This window comes from Setaria viridis, chromosome 2 (genome assembly GCF_005286985.2).
Source record: "Setaria viridis chromosome 2, Setaria_viridis_v4.0, whole genome shotgun sequence".
NCBI lineage: Eukaryota > Viridiplantae > Streptophyta > Magnoliopsida > Poales > Poaceae > Setaria > Setaria viridis.
In genome coordinates this window covers 9,907,089-9,932,670 of record NC_048264.2, presented here as the reverse complement: position 1 = coordinate 9,932,670, position 25,582 = coordinate 9,907,089, and the positions used below count along the sequence as shown (strand labels likewise).

The window sequence follows — 25,582 nt, the reverse complement described above, 5'->3', positions numbered from 1 at the left end:
GACGTCAGGAGCAGTCGGCTTGCACCGAACAAAAACAGTTGCGGGACCGTCGCGCCTGTTACTTCTACGGCAAAAGCGAACGCAAGCTTCAGTAAAAGATATCTTACGAACGGCCATCATCGCGGAAGTACCTGACAAATGGATATGTGGAGCCATTAGCAAAAAAAGCATGCGAGGTCAACAATATGGGCTCTGTTGCTTTCTCAGGCTCATAGTTATGAAAGATCAGGCTATGTAGAAATCCAGTAATGTGGAAATTAACCTTGTCACAGAGTCACAAACACGACAGAGTCAGAGTGTCTCGAGAAATCCAGTAACGTGGAAATTAATCTTGTCATCCAGTTGAACCATAGGTACGGGAGACATTAGGATAGAACTTTAGTCACTTTCATGTACGCAAGCAATAGTTCCGGTGTGCCGTTTCTAATAGGGCCACTGCTATAAGCGTGGTTGTGGGTGGAATAATCGAGATGTGAACTTTATCGAGATGTGAACCATTGGGAGAAGCTCAAAAGTCCAATCTTGATGCGTGTACAGTATGCTATCACTACTAGAGAACTGACTTTAGATACCATCCCCTTTAGTCTCGGTTTAATTTCGGCCCAGAAGAAAAGGGGGTGCGTCACGGTAGGTTGGAATGGGGCACACCTTTACTCTCGATTCCTTTTTTGCAACCAGGACTACAGGCCACCCTTTAGTCTCGGTTAAAACGGCTAGTTTCCGGGCACCGACGACGCCACCCTTTACCCCCGGTTGGAGCCACCAACTGGGACAAAAACTTCAACCTTTTGTCTCGGTTGGAGTTACCAACCGGGATAAACGTTTTACTCCCGGTTGGTAATTCTAACTGGGATAAAAGGTTGAAGCTTTTGTCCCGGTTGGCGTTACCAACTGGGAGTAACCACCAACCGGGACAAAAGATCTAATCTTGGATCTTTTGTCCCGGTTGGATTTACCAGCAGGGATAAAATCTTATCTACAAGTACACTTTCTTCCACCTCCACTCCTCCAGCCCGAGTGACTCCACTCCACAAAGATAGAGAAGCTCATCCTCTCCATTGCGCCGAAGCAAGCCTAGGGGAGGTGCTGCTGAAATTTTTTTCCTCATTTCCGTGGGAATTTCACCCATCCAAAGTGTTGTGAAGGTTAGCTACTACATGCTCCGTTCATTTATTGTTGTTAAGCTTTGTTTTATACTTTATAGAGGGAGAAAAATTAGTTTGTTTGTTGTTAAGCATGTAGAGGATTTGTATTTATACATATTTTTAAGCTACAATGTGATGGATAGTTTGAATGTGAGGGAAAATGGACAGTAAATGTGTGGTAGAATTGAGATTATTTCAATTTTATGTATTAGGGAAAAATTAGAGTAAATGTGTTTTTAATACTTATAAATTAGCCACTTTAGTACTTTTTAGATAGAGGTATGCAATTAGCCATTTTTAGAATAAGTGCATTATGTGGGAAATATTGAATTTTTTAATAGTTTAGTTATTTGTAAATTAAATATGAGCTAAATAATTTATGTATTTCTATGTAAAATTGTAGCAATGTGATGGATAGTTTTATTGTAATCCATTTTATTGATGGCTTGCGTAATACGATGCAGATGGATTGGCAATGGATGTATAACGTGGACAGGCGGAGCAAGGTGTTTGTTGCTGGTATGAATAATTTTCTTGAAGTGGTTAAAGCGAACAAGCCAGAGAACAGGTTCATATCTTGTCCATGTGGCCAATGCAGTAACCAGAAGTGCTATTCAAAGGCTTCCTCGGGGACTATTCACAACCACTTGATTAGATACAGTTTCACGCCTAACTATTTGGTTTGGACTCGTCACGGCGAAAGAGGGGTTGTAATGGAAGACGGTGAAGAGGAGGAGGATGATGACAACATTCCGGACTACGTTATAGGCCAATCTTTTGCAGATACTATAATGGGTGAGGCTGATGAAAATGAGTTTGTAGAAGATGGCCATACTGATGACCTCGGTCAGGTGCTTAGGGATGCACATAGTGATTGCGAAACTCAGAAGGAAGCATCAAAGTTGCAGCGCATGATAGATGATCATAGGAAATTGCTATACCCAGATTGCCAGGGAGGCCATAAAAAGTTAGGTACCACACTAGAATTTATTCTATGGAAGGCCAAAAATGGTGTGTCCGATAAGGCATTTCAGGGGATATTGGAAATTGTCAAGAAGATTCTTCCCAAGAATAATAAATTCCCATCCACAACATATGAAGCTAAACAGATTGTTTGCCCTCTGGGATTGGAGGTTCAAAAGATACAAGCATGCCCTAATGATTGTATCCTCTATCGCGGTGCTGAATACAAAGATATTGATGCGTGTCCTATGTGTGAAGCGCTGCGGTATAAGATTAGGCAAGATGATCCTGGTGATGTCGAGGGGCAACCTCCCAGGAAGAGAGTTCCCGCGAAAGTGATGTAGTATTTCCCTATAATACCATGCTTGAAGCGCTTGTTTAGGAACAAGGTGAATGCTAAGTTGATGCGATGGCACAAAGAAGAATGTAAGGAAGATAAGATGCTGAGACACCCCGCTGATGGGGCTTAGCGGAGATCAATTGATAGAGCATTCCCGAAGTTTGAAGGTGATCCAAGGAACATAAGGTTTGGTTTAAGTACTGATGGATTCAATCCATTCGGTGAGTTGTGTAGTGGTCATAGTACTTGGCCTGTGACCTTATGTATGTTTAACCTTCCTCCTTGGATGTGCATGAAATGGAAGTTCATTATGATGCCGGCGCTTATCCAAGGCTCAAAGCAACCCGGCAACGACATTGATGTGTACCTAAGACCGTTGGTTGATGAACTTTTACAGCTCTGGAAGGAAGAAGGTGTACGTGTGTGGGATGAGGATAAACAAGAGATGTTTAACGTGCGAGCACTGTTGTTCGTAACTATCAATGATTGGCCTGCACTAAGTAACCTTTCGGGACAGACAAACAAGGGATATCGAGCCTGCATCCACTGCTTAGATGACACAGATAACATGTATTTGAAGCATTGTAAGAAGGTAGTCTATATGGGTCATCGTCGATTTCTCCATGCTCACCACCAGCAGCGAGAAAGTGGGATGCATTTCAAAGGGGCACCAGAAACTCATAAAAAACCTTTACATCGTAATGGAAAACATGTCTTTAAGATGATAAAGGATGTAAGGGTAGTATTTGGAAAAGGTCTTAGGAGCCAACCTGTTTTGAATGAAGATGATGGACGTGCAACCATGTGGAAGAAGAAGTCAATATTTTGGGAGCTACCTTATTGGGAAACCCTAGATGTCTGCAAAGCAATAGACCGTGATGCACCTGACGAAAAACCTTTGTGTGAACGTGCTAGGCTTCATGGGTGTTTATTGGCCCTCAAAAGATATACTTGAAGCACGGCGGGACCTTAAAGAAATGGGGCAATGGGATGACCTACATCCGGAAAAGAGAGATAACGGACAGCACTACTTACGTCCTGCTAGTTACACTCTCAGCAAGGAAGAGAAGGATGGCATGTTTGAATGCCTGAATAGTCTGAAGGTCCCGTATGGGTACTCCTCGAATATAAAGAGAATAATAAATATGAAAGAAAAGAAGTTCACAAATCTCAAGGCCCATGATTGCAACATGTTGATGATCCAGTTGCTTTCGGTTGTACTGAGGGGTGTTCTACCAGAGAATGTTTGATTGCCACTCGTAAAGCTATGCGCGTTTCTCAATGCAATTTCACAGAAGGCAATCGATCCATCGAAGCTAACAAAGCTACAGAACGATGTGGTGCAATGTCTTGTCAGTTTTGAGTTGGTATTTCCACCATCTTTCTTCAATATTATGACTCACCTTTTGGTTCACCTAGTAAAAGAGTTTAATATTCTTGGACCAGTATACCTACACAATATGTGGCCTTTCGAGAGGTTCATGTCAGTCCTAAAAAACTATGTTCTTAATCGTGCCCGTCCAGAAGGAAGCATCACCAAGGGATATGGAACAGAGGAGGTGATTGAGTTTTGTATTGATTTTATTGACTCAATTGACCCAATTGGGGTTCCAACTTCACGCCACGAGAGGAGGCTGCGGGGAATGGGCACACTTGGAAGGAAAGTATGTTTGAGCAATGATGCTGATTTGTTCAACAAGGCAGACTACATTGTTCTACAGCAGTCAACCTTTGTGGCTTACAAGAACCCACATGGAAACTTTTCCCTCCTGGTTGTGCAAACAACTCATGGGTAACTCTGAGATTCATCCATAGCATGCTTAGTTAGCTAGGGGACCTTCTAGCACAATCGTGAAATTCCAAGGCTACGAGATAAATAGTGATACATTTTAGACGAGAGCCCAAGACCAGAAAAGCATGAACCAGAATAGTGGTGTTCGCATAGATGCCATAGGCATAAATAGTAGCATGGACTCTTATTATGGTTTCATAGAGGAGGTATGGGAAATCAAATACGGACCACTGTGTATCCCTCTATTTTGTTGCCAATGAGTGAAGCTAAATGGCGTAACCAAAGATCAGTATGGAATGACAATAGTGGACCTTAGCAAGACTGAATATAGTGATGAACCATTCGTACTCGCCAATGATGTGCATCAAGTTTTCTATGTGAAGGACATGTCTAGCAAACCCAAGAGGAACCTAGAAGATCCATGGGAGCCAAAGCGCCACATAGTCCTTCCAAGTAAAAGAAAAATTGTGAGAGTCGAGGACAAAATAGACCAATCAGATGATTATGATCAGTTTGTAGGCATGCATCCATTCGCTATTGAAGTTGACCCTAGTATCCTGCTATCCTAAGAAGAGGCTCCGTACTTGCGCCGCGATCATGACCAAGGAACATTCATGAAGAAAAAGTTTTTTAATGTTACATTGTAATGCGTTATATTTGCTTCACATTTATGATTAATTTCATGTACTACTTGGTACAATTTCATGTGTGCTTAAACATCTTCAAGTTAATTAATCATGTGAGGGTCCAGGCCACTCTTGACCATGAGTACGGCTAATATATCAGTTATACACTCTGGAGAGGAAGTACACTTTCACCACAAGTCAAGTAAAAGTTCAGAAGAACTTTGGACCCAACCATGCTGTGCAAAAATTGGCACTTATCACACTACCAAGGTGTGATTGCATAGGGATGCTATGAGACCTTTACAAAGATTCCCTAATAAGTGGCAACCCACTAAGGTTTCAGTATGTGGCATGCATAAACCTCCCTAATGGGCATAGTGTCTTTGCAAAGCCCACTTCCTAAGAGGATCGGGCTATACAACGACTCAGTCCCCCCAAACTTGAGTATCTAATTAATTAGCTAAGACCAGAGCCATGTAGTTCTCGTAGTTGCACTATTTTTTTGGGTGTTCGCTACATGTTCCAATTAATACATGGTATTCTTGTAAATAAGCATAGATAGAAGGATTGTTAGAGAAATTTGCCTTTCTCTAATGAAAAGTTACTCTTACTGCTCTTCAGCTCTTGCTTTCTTGAAACTCTTAATCTTCAAAACTATCAAACAACAATCTTTCTACTCAAAGCAATCACCAGCACAAGCATACAAAGCAAACAAACACAACTAAGAACAATACACCAATCAAAGGAAATGTTTAAAAGAATGTATTAAAGGATAGAGCTCGATTCTAAGATCATGAAGGCGCGTGAAACACTATGAATGATGGTATCATTGAAAATATACATCTATAAGGGAAACTTTGACTGCAAAGGAAAAGACAAGAGATATATGCTGCATTTATTTTTAATTAGAACATATATGAAAAATAATACTTTTATATTTGTATTTGAAAAGATGACGTGAAACCTAATCAACTTTTATTTATAAATATTCATGTACAAATTATGCCATTTAAATATTTATCTTTAGAAAATAAACTATATGTAATAACATCCAATCGATAACTTTATATGTCGCATTGAACTAAACCAAGTTATAGTTATGAACTCATTTATGTTGGTATTAATCATATTAGCTCTTGCTTAAAGAAAACCGATGTATAAACCTAATTAGCTTTTAATTAGAAAAATATTTGAGAGTAAGCATTAATCAATTTAACATTTATTATGAAAAGTGGTGTATAACACTAAATAGCTTTTAATTAAAGAAGACATGTTTAACAGGCATTAATCAAATTAACTTCTAATTATGAATGCAAGGTACAACTCTAATTAGATTTTATTTAGAAAACTCAGTTAAATAGGATTAGTCAAATTAATATTAACTATGAAAACCGATATGTATACCCTAATTAAGTTTTATTAAGAAAAGGCATTCAACTAGATATTAATCTAATTAATTTTAGAATAATTTCTTAAAACACACATTAAGGTAAACATCGTGGCTAGCGTGTAGTTTATTTGAGATGAAACTAACACAACAAGAACGAGTTTAAACAGATACAAAACGCGAGATCTATTGCCACCTAAAGGTTTAGGGACCTATTCCTGATTAATGGTATACTTCAGTGGTTAGCAGCAAAGAGACTCTAGACTTAGTGAACAATCACTGTGAATAGATGAATCTCAGGTTGGTCTCGGTTGCAGGGACCTAATAGATCTAGGGGGTTAACTGTGAAAGGCGCAAGACACAAGGAAAAAGGTTAACCTCTCTAGGGGCTTAAGCGCAAAAGCTCAAATCATTGCCGTTCCGGCGGGGTAGGGCAAGGATGAAGAGGCGCAGGAGGTACGGGAGGTGACTGTCGACTCACAGGGATGCTCGCCGACGACAGGGAGGTGGTGCAGCGGCTGGAATTTCGCCCGGCGGCGGATGGAGAAGAAGCTCGGTGACGGCTCGAGTCTTCACGTGTGCGCGGTGCTCCGGTGGGGCATTGGCGACGAGGACCTATGGAGCAGCTACGCCTCGATGTTGTCGAGCCCCTTGGGGTTGCTGGCTTGCTCGGGTGGGTGTCCCTAGTCGTGAATAGGGCGAACAAGGCTCGCGGCGCTCTATTTCCTAGCCGCTAGCTCAATGGCGGCAGCGTGGCATAGAAGTGAGGGAGAGGTAGCAGGGGCATGCGGGGTTGGGGGCTTGTTTTATAGGGGCGCGGAGCAGGCCCCATGGCTTGGCACGCATGTCAAGGCTGATGGTAGCAGCGTGCCGCTCAAGGAGAGCTCCTCCGACCGCGGGCTCAGATGGGCCTGGCTTCGCCATTCAAGCTTGGACCTTGGGAATAAAGAGAGAGCTAGGCCATTGGTTGGGCTCACGAGTGTGTGCTCGGCCCAAAAGGATAGGATTAGATTATTTTCAGAAATAATTTCTCATGAAAGAAAAATTGCAGCAAAATCTAGATAATTTGATTAAACCACGAAAAATACTTCTAAAAATCTCAAAAATTCCAGGAAAAATCCCAAAGATAAACTTGGACATAAGGAATCCTAATAAGGTACTTGGAGCTCATGAAAGAAGATTTTAGAGCCTTCTAATAAAAATATTTAGCTCTAAGAAAATGAGAATAAATACCAGAAAAATCTGAAAAATTCTCAGAGGAACCTAATCGACATCTAAACACTTTTTAAAACCTTGCACTCCTGAAATACTAAGATGCATCAGCATGAATGCAACAAACACACAGAACCATTATATTTAATTCAGAAAAACACTCAATTGTTTCTGTTGACACAAAAATTGAGCGGTGACCTTTGAGTACTAACAGATGAAACCTGAGAGATCTGCTTCGGTCAAGTACTGGTTGACCCTCTCAATCCAAGGCGTGCCAGTCAATTTCACCTGCCAATTGACAAGGACAATCAAGACGTTAAATTCGAGAGCGAATCGGCTGGTGTTCTGATTAGCTCCAGGAGATTGTAAACGGCCAAGTAGTCGATGCAGAAAAAGACAATCGGCTTGGTCAGCCGATGTATGCGGAATCAATACAAAGGAACTGTTGAAAAACAACCTGAACAATGCTACGCGAACAACACTTGAAACAGTTGTAGTCGGCTATAGAACAGTTCTTGATTGAAAAACAGGATAAACAGCCGATTGGAATCTATTCCAAGCTGAATAATGGTGATAAAAGCTAAAGCAACAAGATTTAAACGAATAAATATTGATAACTTGATGAATAAATCTAGATGAAATAATAACGATGCGCCAGAAGTTAAAGTCTAGAAATTACTCGATAAAAGTGGAACTTACAATCTAGCCGGAGAACAAGATGATGCAGCCCTGCTAGCTTGGAAGAACTTGTGAAAAGGGGAACTTTGGCGAACTTGCCGAGTTGAAAGTAAATTGCAAACAAAGTAGATTTGTTTGTTGGTGTGTATTACTTTTTCAGACCTCGCAGGGTCTCTATATATACCCTAAACTCAAAACTCCTAATCTTGATTGATTACGACGCAATACAATATCTATATCAAAAGAAACAAACCTTCTAAATAAAATGACTTGTACAAGAGTCGGAAATGAACTTAGATTCTATTAACCAACCCTATATGAACCATCTTGCAACTTCCTTGCCGATCAATACTCCTTTGCCTCTTATCGGTCGAACCTCCAACACTTCCGATCGGCCGAAACCCTCCTGCTTGCATCGGCTAGACCCCATCGGCTGAATTCTCCTGTCTTCATCGGCCGAACCTCCATGATTCCATCGGCTGAACTACTGTAACTCCATCGGCCGATTTTACTAGTCGTTGCTACTCTGTCACGCATCAGCATCTCTGTTTCCTTTTGACGCCACCTTTTAATACGTGTCAAAAAACGACATTAACAAACCTATACTACATTACCTGTCAAGAAAATAAATGTGGGAAAATTTTAAAATTATGAGAAAATCATTATTTAATTATTCTTTTCTAATCGCATCCTGAAATCCAAAAATTTCAGGGTGTGACATGATGGCACGATCTATAGTAGAGCTGGAGAAAACATGATGCGCTAATTACAATAGGAGCATACGGATATTATCATAATGATAATACTTATTATTTTAATAGCTAATTTTATTACCTTTGAGGAATTTTCACACATGATTTCATATAATTCCATATGCAAAACCAGTTATCTTTCCTAGTATATGTGCTTACTGGTTTGACCACCAGCTGACCTTGACTTCAGTAGAACATCGATGGCATGTTGTGCAAAACATTGTCCATACTGAAATTTACAATATAGCATGTGTTGGCACGGAAACGCCACTACCAGAAAATAGAGCTTTACTAGGATCGTGCCCGTGCGTTGCTACGGGCAACCAAATATTTATATTGTAAGACATTGGATTCAACAGGATAATAAAAATATGAAACATGTACAAATATGAAATAAGTATATCATCGAAGATCCTAGTTATGCCATGAAACAAAGCTTGTACGATACGGCATCCAAAGCCCAACTGAATTCATAATATTTCTTTGCCTGTGATGTTTTAGTGGCAGAAGAAGTTTGAGGTGAATAAAAAAGAAACATCGGAGATATGATACTGACATCGAGTTTTGTTCAAAGTGCATCCTCTACAGGTTTGCCATTGCCTTGAGAGCATGAATAAATTTCTAACTACAAAAATCAAACGCACAAGGGCAATTTCAAGTGCGTCCCCTACAGGTTTGCCATAGCCTCGAATACGGGTGCGATTCAATTTCAACATACAAAATTCAAACGCACAAGGGCAATTTCTACATATAAATCTCAGAAAAACAAGACAGAGAAGATGAGAAAATATTTTTCATATCATTAATCCCTACTCAGAAAAGATGTAGTGAATGGACGAAAACAATGTTTATCATTAACTCAACATGGTGTTTCGTACCGCCCACCATAGGAACATATAAGGGTTCATCATCTCACATTAACTACGATCTCATAGGTCACTACTCTCACATTAATAAATCTGATCTCTCACAATTCTCTGAGTAGTAATTGGGTCATTACGTAGATGAGAAAATCATTTGCATATTCCTATGGTACAAGAGCGACGTTTACCAGAACCAATTCATGTCCCCCTCATTGCAAAGTTTGTGTTTCAGGGATGGCTTTGGTGTATAAGTAATGAAGATTATACAGCTCTCATTATATTGAAGATTGTCCAGCTTCAACGTGATAAGTATTTATAAACTCAAATAAGAAAATATGCAGTAAATAATTGACTCTGTAAAATCATGCTATTTTCTCTAAAGAGATTACATAAACAGGCTCATCAACTCATGCCCCCCCTCATTGCAAAGACTGTGACTTAGTCAACTGTTTTATCAATTGCAGGTTCCAATGTGTAAATAATAAATAGACCTAGAGAATAAAAGAAAAACAGCACAAAATATATTTTGCTTTACATTCACATGCTGCTAAGTTTGAAGTAATTGCCTTCTTGCTGAGTGGGTAAACTTGTATATTCCGAGCCACAATGGAAAAGTAATTGTTATCTGAAACTTCATAAACACTTACAATATCTGTAAACAAAGGTTTATAAGATGTATGCAGGAACCAGATCAATGGCTTCGTCATCATCCCGAACACCTGGTAAACATTTTTGCAAAGTTTCAGAAGCATTCATAGAATAAAGTTGGTTGCCATATTCATTCTTTTTAGCAAACACGGTTGCTATATTCATGTGACCGTAGTTCTCAAAAGAAATACTTGTGGCCATGAAAGACAAGTATCTGATAGCATTTCTTCAGCTATTTTCATATTTTGAAAGCCATATGCAGTGAACAGGAGTAATCAAACATAGCAAGGTGATCTCTTCATAAGGGGTAAGAATAATAGGGGACCATATTATGAGTTCTTATAACATAACCTTGCATTCCTGTTAGTTATCTATTTAGAAAGGATAAGGTCTTGTTCACTACCACAAGCTTCCAGATTTAATTCCCTAGACACTGACTGGTTTGATGTGACAATCGACCTGGAGCCTTTTTGGGTTAGCTTAATGGTGAATACATGCATGTCAGAGCAGACTACATGATAAGCTGACACATTGCATTATATGAATATTGGAACAAGATGACTCACCATGGTGCTAAATAGGACAACAGTGATTGTGCTGGTGATCATTATCGCATTGCCGTGCAGCTGAGCGTGTCCAGATCTTGTGAACTGCTATTCCAAGACAACAACCAAATGATCCTATAGGAAAGAGTCATTACAGAAAAAAAAGATCTAAACAATTGCTCACCTGTTGTCTCCAGGTTATTTTCTCCAAAGGTGTCTTTTTCGTTAAGTTGGACAAGAAAGACAGGGGAAAAACAAAAGCAGCTCTTCCCACCAGAACTAATCCTAGCAAAATTGAGCTTATGCCAATGGATTTTTCAGGTCTGCAAATGGTAAACAACAAAACTGAGTGTTCATAAATAAAGAAAGGTATTTATAGCTGAAAGTGCATTAAACTGAGCTGTCATTGGCAAACTTCCACTTTTCGATATCAAAAGCATCCATACCAACGTACAGGAAAAGGAAAATCTCCGCAATGAAGGACAAAGTTGCAAAGACATGCCTGAGTAGATAAAAAAAGTCCAAAGAAAATCAATTGGTATCTTTTTATTTAACTTGCTATAAACATTACTGATGGAATAAATTATGGAGTGAGTATAATTACTTGGTTATTACTATTGAGCCCTCTGTCACATTATGTCAAGTGTAGTGTGACATCACAATACCACAGAAAAACACAGTGAGAATAAGAAAAACAGTGCACAAGTCTCATGGTTAGGGAGGCCTCAAAAAAGGTAAGTGTTACATTGCATGTGTACATGTCTCACATGTGTCGAGATACTACTTCCATCCTAGATAATTTTCAAATATCTCAACTGACAGCGTGCAACAAGTTAACCAGTCAACTTTCAAATATATATTTGTCATATGGACTTAATGGAATTATGTACATGTTACACATTGAAACACAGCCAGCTGATAGAATCAGTTGCATCAGGAGAAAATTCTTACTCAATTAGACGTAGTAAGAAAGATAGTAACTCTTTTCTTTAAGTAAAATAAGATAGTAACTAATGTTAAAATTTAGCAAGTATGATTTTACAACATTAGGAGTTGCACGTAGCACTGAGAAGGCAGAACTTTTTTTTATATAAATATAACTTTGAGACGTACATTATGATTGCACCATCACAACAGCTCTCTCTCCTTCCTTCATTGTTTTTGGGACCTTAGGCAGTGCTGGACAGACGTGTCCTGAAAAAAAACATAAATTTGATTTAATCTCACACGTCACAACAGAATATTTTCCCCATCCAATACATGTTGTTTCAGGCTTCACAAGAACATTATGAACACTACTGAGAAGAGCTCGAGCTCTATAACAGTTAATCATTTGAATAAAGATTATGGTGCAATTACCTTCATTAACAAAGAAGGTTGATCCTTCTTATGGAGATTCTTCAACTATCGATTCATCAAGTAGCTTGATTTTGTACTTGACTGTACAAATACATGAACAACACACGGTCTCCCCATAGCAACACACGGGCAAGCCTACAGTCGTTACCCCAGCGCATTATTTCTCTCAATGGTATAAATTTTCATCAAGCATGCATATAAACAGTTTCATCTAACAGTACTATTAGATTTAGACACTAATGCCGGTGATTGCTAATCTCCATCGGGTCTAAACAACCATATCTCCACAGGCATCAAGATGGTGATCTAATCTTAATGGTAAAGACGACAACCATATCTCCACAGGCATCAAGATGGTGATCTAATCTTAATGGTAAAGATGTGAATAATGTAATGCTAATCCGTTTAAGTACGAACAAAAAGGGACAGGCTGCACATCACCGGCGGAGATTAACAGTTGGCCCTTTCCTGGCATCACCGGCAACGGCTGCACATCAGGGACAGCGAGGGCAGCCAATTAGTTGAGGGCTCCTCTTCTACAGGCTCTTCTCGTGCTTGGCCTTGTGGAGATCCATGGCCTAGTCGACCAGCATCTCGGCGGTGAGGTCGAAGCGCTGCTCCTTCCAGTAGGTGCTTTGGTAGATCTTGGAGTGCACAATCTGCTCCATTAGGAGGATGCCGGGGACACCACCTTGACGAGGTGCGGTGGGCATAGCACCGCCGCCGCGGCTGATGGCGCGGACCCGTGCAGGCGTGCGGTGGCTGACGCCGTCGCTGCCACGGACGTCGAGTGGTGGTGCGCCGGCGTGAAGTGCACCCGCTTGGACACTCGCAGCCGTCCCCAGTCCTCCCGTGCCACGACCACGACACGACGGTGGCGTAGACAGCCGATGGGTCATCGAGGAGGGAGCAGAGGACGGCGGCGGAGGCACGGATGCATGTGGGATGGTGGTGTTGGGGAGGCAGGTGGAGGGACGGCTCGGAGGGGTGGAGGGGGATTATGGATGGAAGGAGATGCTTGGGGCGAGGGCCACAGATCGGAGGCGCACGATGTATGGTGAAAAGTCTGGATCGGACGGCGCAAATCGCCTCTAGCGCGGGATGAAGTTGAGCGGAAGGAATGACGTACGAAAAGATGTCTTCCTTTTTTCTTTTTTTAGGAGTAGAGAAGAGATAGAGAAGTCCCGGTTGGTAGGCCTCAAAGCTCTTCAATGCCCAACTAGGATAAAATTTTCGAGATGAAAGGGGGGTCTTTACTCCCAGGTCATTCAACCGAGACTACAGATCCCCTTTAGTCTTGGTTGGTGTTACCAATCGGGACAAAAAGTTTCAAAAAAAATTAAAAAAGCCCGTGCCCCATGCCCGCCGGCCGCTTGCGCCCGCCTCCGCCTCCGCCCGCCGCTGCCGAACGCCTCCACTCCATCCCGCACCGCTGGCTTTGCTCCGCCCCGCATCGCTAGGCCTGCCCGCTCCGCTCCACTGATGCCACTCCGCCCCACGCCGCTAGGCCCGCGCCCGCACCCGCAAGCACCGCTCCGCCCCGCACCGCCAGCCCGCCAGCCCGCGTGCCACCGCCTGCCCTCACCCCACTGCCGCTCCTCACTGTCAATGAGGGGGGAGCAGAGGGGGAAGGGGAGGGGCAGGAGAGGGGGAGGGAGCGGGAGAGGAAGAGAAGGAGGGGAGGGAAGGGAGAGGTGCCGGCCACCCGCACCAGAGGGAGAGGAGGAGGAGGAAGAAGAAGAAAGGGAGATGAGCTGCTAGTGTGTGCGCGTGGAGAAGAAAGTCCTATGCGCCTAGAGAAGATAAGGACCTATGCGCGTGGAGACCTGTGTATGCCCCTATGTGCGTGTAAGAAAAAGAGAGGAGGAGCCTACTTGCGTGCATGTTGTTGGTGTTTTGTCCCAATTAGTGTTTCCAACCGGGACAAAAGCCCCCCCCTTTTATCCTGGTTGGAAATACCAACCGGGACTAAATCATTAGTCCCGATTGTTCCCGGTTGGTATTTACAACCAGGATTAAAGCCACTTTAATCAAGGGCTCAATGTTAATCATAACAAAAGGCGGTGGATGGAAGGTCAGTTCTCTAGTAATGAGATCGCACCAACCAAACGTGCAGCTTGCGGAGGGGCTCTCGCAGCGCCTCTACTCTGTCCGGTTAGACCGGTTTGATGGCCAACGTACAGCGTCGGAGGGGCTCCGTCCATCATTGTCGTTTTAGTCGTGACTTGGTTGGTGACAGGCGACATATATAGTCAAATGCTTGGCCATAGCACCTTGTCTTGGTTCTCTACAAACCAATCATGCTTAGCCTCAAGGACATACGGTGAACCAAACAGTCTCCCCTTCTACAAACCCGTATAAAGCTTGTTGCCTTGTTGACTTCAGAGATCCCTTTGCCTGAAGGATAAAAGAGAGAGGGTTTCTCGTAGGAGTGTTGGTACCTACGTGATGGTGAGTATTAAATTTCATCATGATCACCATCTACCCAACGCCACCGGTTGGTCTCAAACGACTTTGATACCGAATAGTAAAAGGATTACTTGGAAGGACACTCTAATTTTCCATTCAAAAAGTGATCATCCTTTACAATGGGTTAGGGCTCCCCCTTTATAGGAGTTAGTCTACTTTATATTTCGAGAATATCCTTAGTCAACCACTACATTACATTCCTAGAATATGCCATAAATAAAAGTCATTATAGTACACGTGTTTAAATTGAACTTCTCCACGTGATCACGTTTCTCACGTCGCCTACCATGTACCCACGGGGCTTCATCCGCACCATTCCAGCTTCTTGAATACCCAACGCCATGAGGTTTGTGGCAAACTTGAACGTCCGTGGTAGCGCCCTTACATCACGTCGAAGAAATAGCCTTATGGTCGACTTTGGAGGGCTTTTGTTCTACCTCAATTCCTGTAAAGCAAACAAAGGTAACCAAGCCACCGCCCTGTATCAGATTTGAACCATCGAGGGTTAGTATAAGGGACGCTTTCTGACTTCACTACCGTTTAAAACCCTCCGGACTTCCGAGATGCGAGTCTTCTTACGGCGGTGACTTGTCTTCTCGCATCCGTCTTTGACCTATAACATGCGAGGCTTGCTGTTCGGCACTTACAGCGCACGTTCGAGGGTGACTATCGTTTTGGCGATCCCCAACAGCTTCAACTGATAGTCAAGTACCAGGTGGTAACTAGGTAGCAATTTGATCTGCAAAGCACCTTATATATGACAACCACACAATAGTAGCTATATATCTAGGAAAATCTAAAGTAGCTAGTAGTCATAGATGACACAGGCGAAAGAGGAACAAGAGACCTATCTTAGGGAAGCTAGGTACATAGGAATAGAGGGTATTGGGAAAGGTTCTAGCACCACAGCATTAGGCGCCAGCAAGTACAGCACCATCGTCCCTGGATGCGATGACACAGCTGCATGACATTCTCAAGGCTGCAGTCACGACTGCGGCATTGCACGGGCGTCGTCCATGACAGGCCGTGGTATATTGGAAGGCGGACGGTGGCCCTGACTGCGGCGTAGAGTGCAAGCCGCAGAGCCGCCGTGGTATGGACGTGTGTTATCAGGCAACCACAGGGTTGCTGTTGTTATCCTAAAAAAATTGTCTCGTTATAGGTTTCTTCCTTTAGGCGTCATGCGGTTGGCTCCGCGGGACAAACTGTAGACAGTGGTGCATCCAGCTTAAGACAAGAAATTGGAGAGGGGACCGAAATTGTATTTTGGTGTGCAAAAAAACCTGAAGATGCTGATTATATGATTCTGCACTCTGTTCGCACCTTTTGTTTGGATTCCCTCAAGAACCACCTGGTTAATTAGGACTCAATTACTTGTTTCCATGCATGGAGCTTAGGCGAACTTGGCTTCCTTATCTAAGATTTTTGGTTTGGGGCGATCTACGTTAATAATGGGTCAATTTAGATGGATGTTAGCTGCTTGACTGCATGGACAGCCACTGAAAACATTTTCTAGGTACGGACTGGCTGTTACAGTGCAGCTCCAAGTTTGCAAGGATGATTGAACTCTTCTGCCGCCCGTAAGAAAAATAAGGCGCTCCTACAAATTATTTCTGCAGTAGTGGTTCATAAAGGAAAGATGATCCATGCTAATGCTCTTGTGTTCTAACCCTGATTCCTAACCAGAACTATTTCTATTATGCAGTAAAATTATTGCTTGGCTGCTTCTATGAATGTCTTCTATTATTATCATCTTTTGACAAATTTTCTTCATGAATCCATATGATAAGTTATGAGTTCTTTAAACCAAGCTTCAAAACACTAAGTGCAGTGATGCGTTACGGACTGGCAGTGATATATATTGGCAGCTATAAAAGGCATTTTCGTAGTAGTTATTTTTTACTACGCACATAAGGTACATAGAGATGAACTTTACATGTTTTACAGGGATGAATTCTCATAACAGCCCAATGGAAACATCTATATACAATGATGGTCAAATCAGTACTCCTACCTGATGTGCAATTGGAGGTTAATAGGACCATTGGAATGGTCCAAATTAGTCGGAAGATGGATGTATGGACTGTGAGCACGAAAATGGCAACAGATGTAGCCCTATGAATATTAGCTATGTATGGATTGATCCCTAAGATTTGGGGGCAAGTTAACTAAGAGTTGGACTGATGCAAAGGATCTGAGGAGCGGTTACGCGTGCGGGACAGGGCAGCTGGCCAAAGCGCATGGGAGTCATATATCCTCTGTACCTGCATGGCCAATTTGCCATGGCAATGGTGTACCCTGTCTCGCCAATTCCAGGTGGAACAACCTTTACCGTTTGAATAAACAGGAGAAGCAACATATTGATTTATAATCCATTAAATAAAGAAGATAACAAAAGAACGTTGCTTGAAGCACAAAGAACGAGAACTTATGCAGAATCTAATGAAGGTATCATTGGTGTCTTTTGTACCACTCGACTCGGAATTCTTCGCAGAAGCTGTTCCTTCGTCGATGTATTCTTTTGTTTGCTTCCCGTGAATGTTTTATTAAGAGCTAGTACAATAATGGAGACATTGCTTTGTGATATTATTCGTCTTGGTATCTCACACGCAAACCGTAAGTTTCTTCCTTTTCTTCTGAAAAAAATAGAACTTAGCTGTGACTTTATTCGCGTATACTGGTCATTTGAGAAGCTTAGCCAATGACCATTTGCACGTGTGTGAAGTCACATGTGCCCACCCCGTAATTAATCAAGTAATGATTTTTTTTCGTAAATGGCTAATACCAGCTTCTACCCTATGTCAGCTTTACTCGCATGAATTAAGATACCCACTATAGCACTGTAGCACTGTAGTAACTTGGGAGAGGATAGCAGCAGTACGTCCTGGCGTTTTGTGTATGTGGTCGGGATGTTACATAATGGAGAAGGATAGGCGGCCAGAGCCCATATGATCGTTTCTGTGTTCTTTTCTCCAGAACGTTTTTACATAAATAAGAGCCAACTAGATGTACCTATCCTGGCACTGTTCATTTCTCAAGAAAGATTCACGCAACGAAAAAGGAAACTCAATGATGCTTTGTAGCAGGAAAGGGGTACCACTGAGCCTAAACATGGCAGCACATGATTATAAAGGAAGAATTATTTGTGCATACCAGATCTCTTTCAGTATAGGTATAGATATAAATAGAGCAGCTACCAAGGATGCAAAATATATTCTCCTGGTCTTCACCAATAGAAGCTGTACCAACTACGTCACCCCAAATTGGCTTGGCACTGAAATATCACGTTGTACCTACCATTTTCAGTCATTCTGTGAAGTGCTAGCAGCTCTCTTTCTTTACTTAAAAATGATATAGAGCTTATATGCAGACATTGGTTTACGAATGACTTTCAGTTGTAAACATGCTTGCCTTCTTCAAGTCCTTTTATGCATAATATTTGAAACTGGTTTCTCTGCAATTTCCATAGATCACTTGATACATAAATATTTGAAAAAACAGACAACTAGTTTATACATGTACACTTGATGCTAACTTCTAAGAACTCAATGTCAGCAAAACAAAGTACAGATAAATCAAGCAGATCAGTAAACAGACAACTAGTTTATACATGTGCACTTGATCACCTCGAGGAAGCAGCCTTACCACATTTGTGCAATTCTTGAAATTAACGAAAATACCACCCCACCAAATCCAAATTTCACCAAAAACATGCGTGCCATAGGCTAGTACTCCATTTGTAATATAAAACTCATTCTAAAAAATTCTCCATTCTTCTCACTCTAACTCTCCATTCTCCTCGTTCTAAAAAATCAACAAGTACTCGATTTGTAACATAAAACTCATTCTAAAAAACTCTCCATTCTCCTTACTCTAAAAAACTCTCCATTCTTCTCATTCTAAAAGATCAACAAGTATTCTATTTGTAACATAAAACTCATTCTAAATAACTCTCCATTCTCCTCACTCTAATAAAGCAACAAGTACTCCTCTTGTAACATAAAACTCGCTCATTCAAAAAAAAACCTAGAATACTATGACCAAGGAGGGAGAATGAAGTTGCTAACCGGTCTAGTGAAGAAGCCGGTCGAGTGAAGCAAATAGCTGAGCATGCTTGGGGAGGAAGGAAGCAGCTGATTTATAGAGAAAATGGTTGACATTAGTACCGGCTGGTAGCTTCAACCTACTAAATGGTTACAATTAGTACCGGTTAAAGCTATCAGCCGGTACTAAATGGCATTCTGACCATTTAGTACCAGCTGAAGCCACAAACCAGTACTATATGGCTTCCTGTAGAATCTAGTTGTCGGCCATGCAGTCCACGTGCCACCATTTAGTATCGGCTGAGGCTCCAAACCGGTACTACAGGGGCTCCAGTGGCACTGTACGTAACGACCGGTACTTATGCCGCGCGTTAGTATCATAGGAAAATACGTCCGGTACTAACACGTTGGACAAGTGCTCAGTTTTCTAGTAGTGATCAAGAGTAATGGACATGGATCAAACGAAAGTAGTTGTGCCAGTCACCGCCGCTCCCTGGACACCAGGCTGACGCGCAAAGTGAAGTCATGTTATCTTATGAAAAGCTATCATAAGACAAGTTGGTACATTTGCATGTAGAGACATTAGCCAAAACACATTAGAGCTTGTTATCGGGATTATCTTTACCTGCACGCAGGTTGTTGTACCAGCCTCTGTTGTAGTCGCCGACATTCCCCTCTATTGGGCAAAGAAGCTAGACCTGGGACCTTTGCTTGATGCATCCTTTGGTCTATAAATATCCCTAAGGCCTTACAAATACAATGAATTTTGAATAAAATATAATGGATGTTCTTGAGCCACATTTCGTACACCTTTAACCCATAGGACCTCCTTCCGGCTTTAGGGCTCATTAATGTTGTTTGGGCTATTGTAACCATCAATATATATCTCTTTCCATCTTAAGATCATTGCTATATAAGCAATGCACTATAGTAGATTTCATACAAATGAGGTAGAGTGATATGTAATGGTAAAGCCATCACCAAATGGTACCTCGGTGTTCATATATACCCAACGATGCTACATAGCTAGGCTTAGGAGCCATCAGGAGCAGTCAACTTTAATGTACCCGCAGGAAATGTTGGATTATCGCAGCCGTTCCATTAATATAATATTCTAAAGCTACCATGTTGTTGTCACACCCTGAAATTTTTGAATTTCAGAATTTGATTAAAAGGAATAATTAAACAATAATTTTCTCAAAATTTTAAAATTTTTCCCAACATATATTTTCTTGACAAGGATGTGTAGTACAGGAAAAACAATTGGTTGTTTTTCTGAATTAAATAAAGTTGTTCTTTGTGTGTGAAAATGGTTTTAATATGCGCTTAGACGATGTCCAGACCCTTTTGGGAATTTTCCAGCTTTTTCTATAATTTATTCTCCTTTTTCTAGAGCAAAATCATATTTTTGGAAGGCTCTAGAATCCTTTTCATGAGCTCCAAGTATATTATTTGGACTTCTCGTGTCCCAATCTATCTCTAGTATTTTTCGTGAGTTAAATGATTTATCTAGAATTTTCTGAATTTATCCATGGGCCTGACCCGCGTCGGCCGCTTCGACCTGTCCCAGTCAGCCCGCTCCACTAGCGGAGCCCATCTAGGCCAACGCCGCCACTCCCCCCGACCTGCACGGCAGCGCCGCCACCGGGCCCTCGGCGTGCGCGCCTAGGGTGGGCGCAGCCCTACGCCCTATAAAAAGGCGCCGCCCGAGCCCCTATTGCAATGCTACCGCCTTGCCCTGCTACTGCTCCCTTGCGCCGCCGCCTCGCCTGACTCCGCGCCGCAACGTCGCTCACGCCACTGACCACGCCGCCGCCTGCCCGGCCCCTCTCGCCTCGCACGCCCAAGCTGCCCCTGCGAGGAGCTCCACGCCACCGACTCGCAGCCCTTCCGCCGGTCGCCGCCATCACTTCACCTCTGGACAAGCCCCATCGGTTGAAGCTCGAGCCAGCCGCCGCTAGCCAAATCCTGGCCGCCGTCCTTCTCGTCCATTCCCCATCCTCACCGCTGACCCTCATCACCCGAAGCACCGTCAAGCCGGCAGGCCAGAGCCCCGATGAGAGGAAGAAGAAGACCCGGCCCTTTTGCAGTTTAGCCCCTAAAAGTATTACAAGTAACCCCCTAGAAGTTTTTTTTCTCAAAAACAGATCCAGTCCATGATCTTTTATAGATGTAACCCTAATATTAGATCTATTCACGAGCACTGTTTCATGTGTCTTCTGAATTTTTACTACTAGCCCCTGAGATCTATAGTTATTTCTATCTAGGTCCCTAGAACCTTGTCTTGGCCATCAAACCTTTGTTTTAGCTCCGTTTTAATCTGTTCAAGTTGCGTTAGGTTCATGACAACATATGTTATACGATAGTGGTGATGTTGTCCATCATTGCATGTATTTGAAAATAAATTTAATATTAATTTGATTATTGCCTATTTTAATACCTTTTCTTAATGAGAATTTAAGTAGGGTTTACATCGGTTTTTCATAATAAATATTAACTTGACCAATACTATTTATTTGGGTTTTCTAAATAAAATCAAAATAGAGTGTACCTCAGCTTTTCATAATCAAACTTAGTTTGATTAATACTCAACATTGAATCAACTCTTCCAAATAAAAGTTGATTAGGTTTTTATGCCAACTTTTATAAATAAATATTAACTTGAATAATGCCAACTGAGATATGTTTTCAATAATAATTTGACCAACTTAAATCATAAAATATATGTTTAGATGTTTCATATAGTTTAGCCTTTCTAAAGTCAAATGTTAAATTGTATAATCTATACTTCGATATTTGTAATTAAAATATGGTTAAGTTATAACTCGATTTTTCTTAAGTACTGTTAAAATGACTAAAATCAATATGAAATGTGTTTTCTAAATAAAGTTTGTTTAGCCAACACAACATGTGTTTATTCGACTAGTTGTTCTCACCTTTCTAAAGTTAAGTATGTAATGGGTATAATTTATACATGGACATTTATGAATAAAACTTGACTAGGGTTTATCTCGGTCTTTGCAAATAAAGTATAAATTGCAATAATTCCAACTTAGGGTATTTTCTTTCCAAAATATCATTTACATATGTTTTGCAATTTAAAATAAACCTAGAATCTAGTCTTTTGTGCTCTCATAAACATAAATCGTTCAATAGTCGTTCTTTGTCAGCTTTAGCTCAGTATCTCTTCTCAAGATCTAGTCTTCTGTAAAGCTTTAGATCTTTCCAGTTCCAGCTCAGACCATGCTTCCTTTATAAATCGAACCAAGCTTTTCCTTTCAAGCACAGTTTGAGTGCTTTAGTGATCCAAATAGTTTATCTTGGAGTTTCTGCCTAGTACTCTAATCATGCTTGTCTCTGTTTCTTTTACAATCCTATATCCAGTTCATAGCTATCCTATATCCTAGTTGTCTCTTTCTGAGTCAGCTATGTTCTTTATGGCTAAACCTTTCACAACCATCTCTCTTGTTAGTTTAGCTTTGTCTAGTTTGTTGTCCCTGCAGTCTAGTTGTTCTCTTCGTAGACTAGTCTTTCCAAAACCATACTTTACGCTTTTCTTCTACGCTCTAGAGTAGTCTGTTATTATTGTTGTTCTCGTTCGTTTCACCTTAACTTATGCGCTAGCAGTGTCTGTTTACATATTGCTTGTTTTTAACTTCAAAGTTAAGAGTGAACTTGACTAATTCCTATTCAATTAGTTTTCTAAATAAAAGTTGATTAGGTTCTATCCCGATTTTCATAAACTAAGGTTTAATTGATTAATTCCTATTTATAACCAGCTTTTCTAAATAAAATATATCTAGTGTTATACATCGATTTTCATAAATAAAGTTAATATGCTTAATGATAATATAAATGCATTTTCAGTATTAATATGTTTAGTTGAACACGAAATACAAAGTTATTCGATTAGATGTCTTATACATACTCTGTGTTTCTAAAGTTAAATTTGCATAACTTGTACTTGAACATTTACAAATAAAATATTATTAAGTTTGTCGCATTTTCAATGATTAGATATAACTTGCTTAATTCCACATAGGGTATTTCTCTGAAATAACGTATGTCCATGTTTTATTTAATTAAAATGGATCAAGAATATAGTCTTTTTATTTATTTTATAAATCAAAGCTCTCGATAGTTTTGCCTTGTTGACCATAGTTCCGTTCTCAGCATTTCCTGCATTTGCGTGATTCTAGAATCGAGCCCTATACTTTAGTACGCTCTTTTAAAGCTTTTCTTTTGTTTTGGTGTACTGTTCTTAGTTGTATTTATTTGTTTTGCTTGTAAACTTGTGCCTAGTGATTGTTTCGAGTAGAAGGATTGCTATTCGAAAGATTTGAAGATTAAGAGTTTCAAGAGAACAAGAGCTGAAGAGCAGTAAGAGTAACTTTTCATTGGAGAAAGTCAAGTGTCTCTAACCATCCTTCTGTCTATGCTTATTTATAATACCATGATGATGTTAATTGGAACATGGAGCGACCACCCGAGAAAACAATGCAACCACAAGAACTATAAGGCTTTGGTCTAGGCTAATTAATTAGAGACTAGTCTGGGGTAATCTTACCGAAAGGGTAAGAGAAGTGGCAGCAGATGAGGTATAACCCAGTCCTCTTGGGAAGTGAGCTTTGCTAAGACACTATGCCCTCTAGGGAGGTTTATGCTCTGCTACTGATCCGGAAACCTTAGTGGGTTACCACTTACTAGGGAATCTTTGTAAAGGCCTTGTAGCGTCCCTATGCAGTCACACCTCGGTAGTGTGATGTGTGCCTGATCAGCACAGCAAGGTTGGGTCTAAAGTTCTTCTGAACTTTTATGCGACTTGTGGTGAAAGTGTACAACCTCTGCAGAGTGTAAAACTGATTGATCAGCCATGCTCACGGTCAAGAGCGGCCTGGACCCTCACATGATTAATAAACTTGAAGATGGACTTAAATTGTTATTTTGTTATTTCTTGTGGCCTTGTTGTGTACCAACCATAAGTGTACTCACCCTTACTTACTACTGCTCAAAAGAGGAAGGTGTGTAAAGTTTTCTGAAGATAATGTTGAGTTTTAGGCGTATGTAGCCCCCAGTCTATTGCCTGTAAAGTTTGGAGCATTCGTTTTCCATGATTAAGTTGTATATCTCTGTTGTTATTCATTAACGATGTCACTATATGTATGAAACTAGATCCTAGCATACATATAGGTAGCACTTGATTTTGTTTTAAAACCAAGTGTGACAGTTGTGCTCATTTTGATGCACTTATAAGAAAATTATCAAGTAAATCCAATTGTTTTTGTAGCCTGGCAATAATTTTGAAGGTGGGTAGAACGATTAATCTAATGTTTGTAATTGCCAATGTGTACAGTGACATGTATACATCGTTGCCAGTTTGTCACCTTTTGAATCTGTGAAAATGTCATGAATCTGGACGGAAAAGCTGCTAGTTAATCCAATTGAGTTTATAGACATGTTGTTGGTATTGTAAACGCTTAGCGGGTTAATTTCCATGTGCTGGAACCTCTGACCACCAAGGCTGAATCAGCAAGGTTTCTCATGTTTCGGCTATAAATAATGTTCAATTTGGCGTGCAACACAATTAAGAAGTGATCGTTACGCAAGTCTAAGTAGAAAGTTTTAAAGACACAAATATTCGCTCAACTGTTGCACAAATACAGGCAGCACAAATGGATAATCACAATTTGTGATGATACATTTCCATTCATAAAATAGAAATCTTGGGTATCAGATCATGACGAATATGAACATTCCATAAACTGATTGAGCACTATAAAAGAACTGACCATTGTACAAGCTTGTGCATTTTTATTTGCGTGCAAGCATAGAGTCGTCCGTCCGTACTAGCTTTGCAGTTGACAATGGTGACCACGAAATCCATGGCCTCATTCACCAACCGTAATAACATCGTTTGGCTCGTAGGACTGCTGTCCATCCTCTTGGTCGTGTCAGACGTCTCCGGCGAGCCTCCCAGCGTGGTGCCCTCTGCGTGTAAGCGTGCCTACGCTGCCAGCGGTGGCTCTTTCACCGAAGACTTCTGCTTGTCTGCCTTCAACGGCCACAGCGCCGGCGCAGCGGACAATGCCGACCTGGCCCTCATCGCGGTCGACCTCGCCACGGCCAATGCCACCGCCACCGAGGCAAAGATCGACACCCTCCTTGGTGGCAGCGGTGCCGGCGCCCTGTCTGAGGGCCTCGGGTTGTGCCGAGAGCTGTACAACTCCGTGGTGCACGTGTACCAGCCAAAGTGCCACGCCGCTGTGAAGGATGGAAGGTATGTTGACGGGAAGCTGTGCCTCCGCAGGACGGCGCAAGCACCTGTGGAATGCGAGAGGTGGTTTGAGCAGCGGAACGTCTCATCGCCGGTGACCAGGGAGGATGAGACCCTGGCCAAGCTCGCCAATCTCGCGATCGCGCTGACATCGACCGCCTGATCCATGATCCATAGACGCCTACATTTTATATGTGATCAATTCTGTCTTATTGGTCTCCTTATGTCTGGAGCAGTGCTAAACTTCTCAATCGATCATCCTCATCAAAATTTATTTGTTACATAATCACTTTTCAATCGATGATCATCATCAGAGGATGAATTCACTACTAGAAATATGAGCATTCGTTCTTGACGTTTACTGACGCGTGAAATTAGTACCGGCCGGTAGAAATTTTCGATCCTCATAGGCCTTTCAGTACCAGGAAATAAAACCAACCGGTACTAAATGGTGACATTTAGTACTAGGTGGTGTTATTGCCCGGT

General features: G+C 41.4%; 1 protein-coding gene and 2 pseudogenes across 1 annotated transcript; 2 read left to right on the top strand and 1 right to left on the bottom strand.

Moving 5' to 3' along the window:
- The first annotated feature begins 1,609 nt into the window (after window positions 1–1,609).
- LOC140221813 (uncharacterized) lies at window positions 1,610–4,887 on the top strand (annotated as a pseudogene).
- A 2,785-nt stretch (window positions 4,888–7,672) lies between these two features.
- On the bottom strand, window positions 7,673–12,885 carry LOC117844074 (sodium/hydrogen exchanger 1-like; annotated as a pseudogene).
- Window positions 12,886–24,704: 11,819 nt separating this feature from the next.
- LOC117844073 (uncharacterized) lies at window positions 24,705–25,259 on the top strand. Its single transcript, XM_034724849.1, has one exon. It carries the CDS (start codon window positions 24,705–24,707, stop codon window positions 25,257–25,259), a length of 555 nt encoding a protein of 184 aa, XP_034580740.1.
- The last annotated feature ends 323 nt before the right edge of the window (window positions 25,260–25,582 follow it).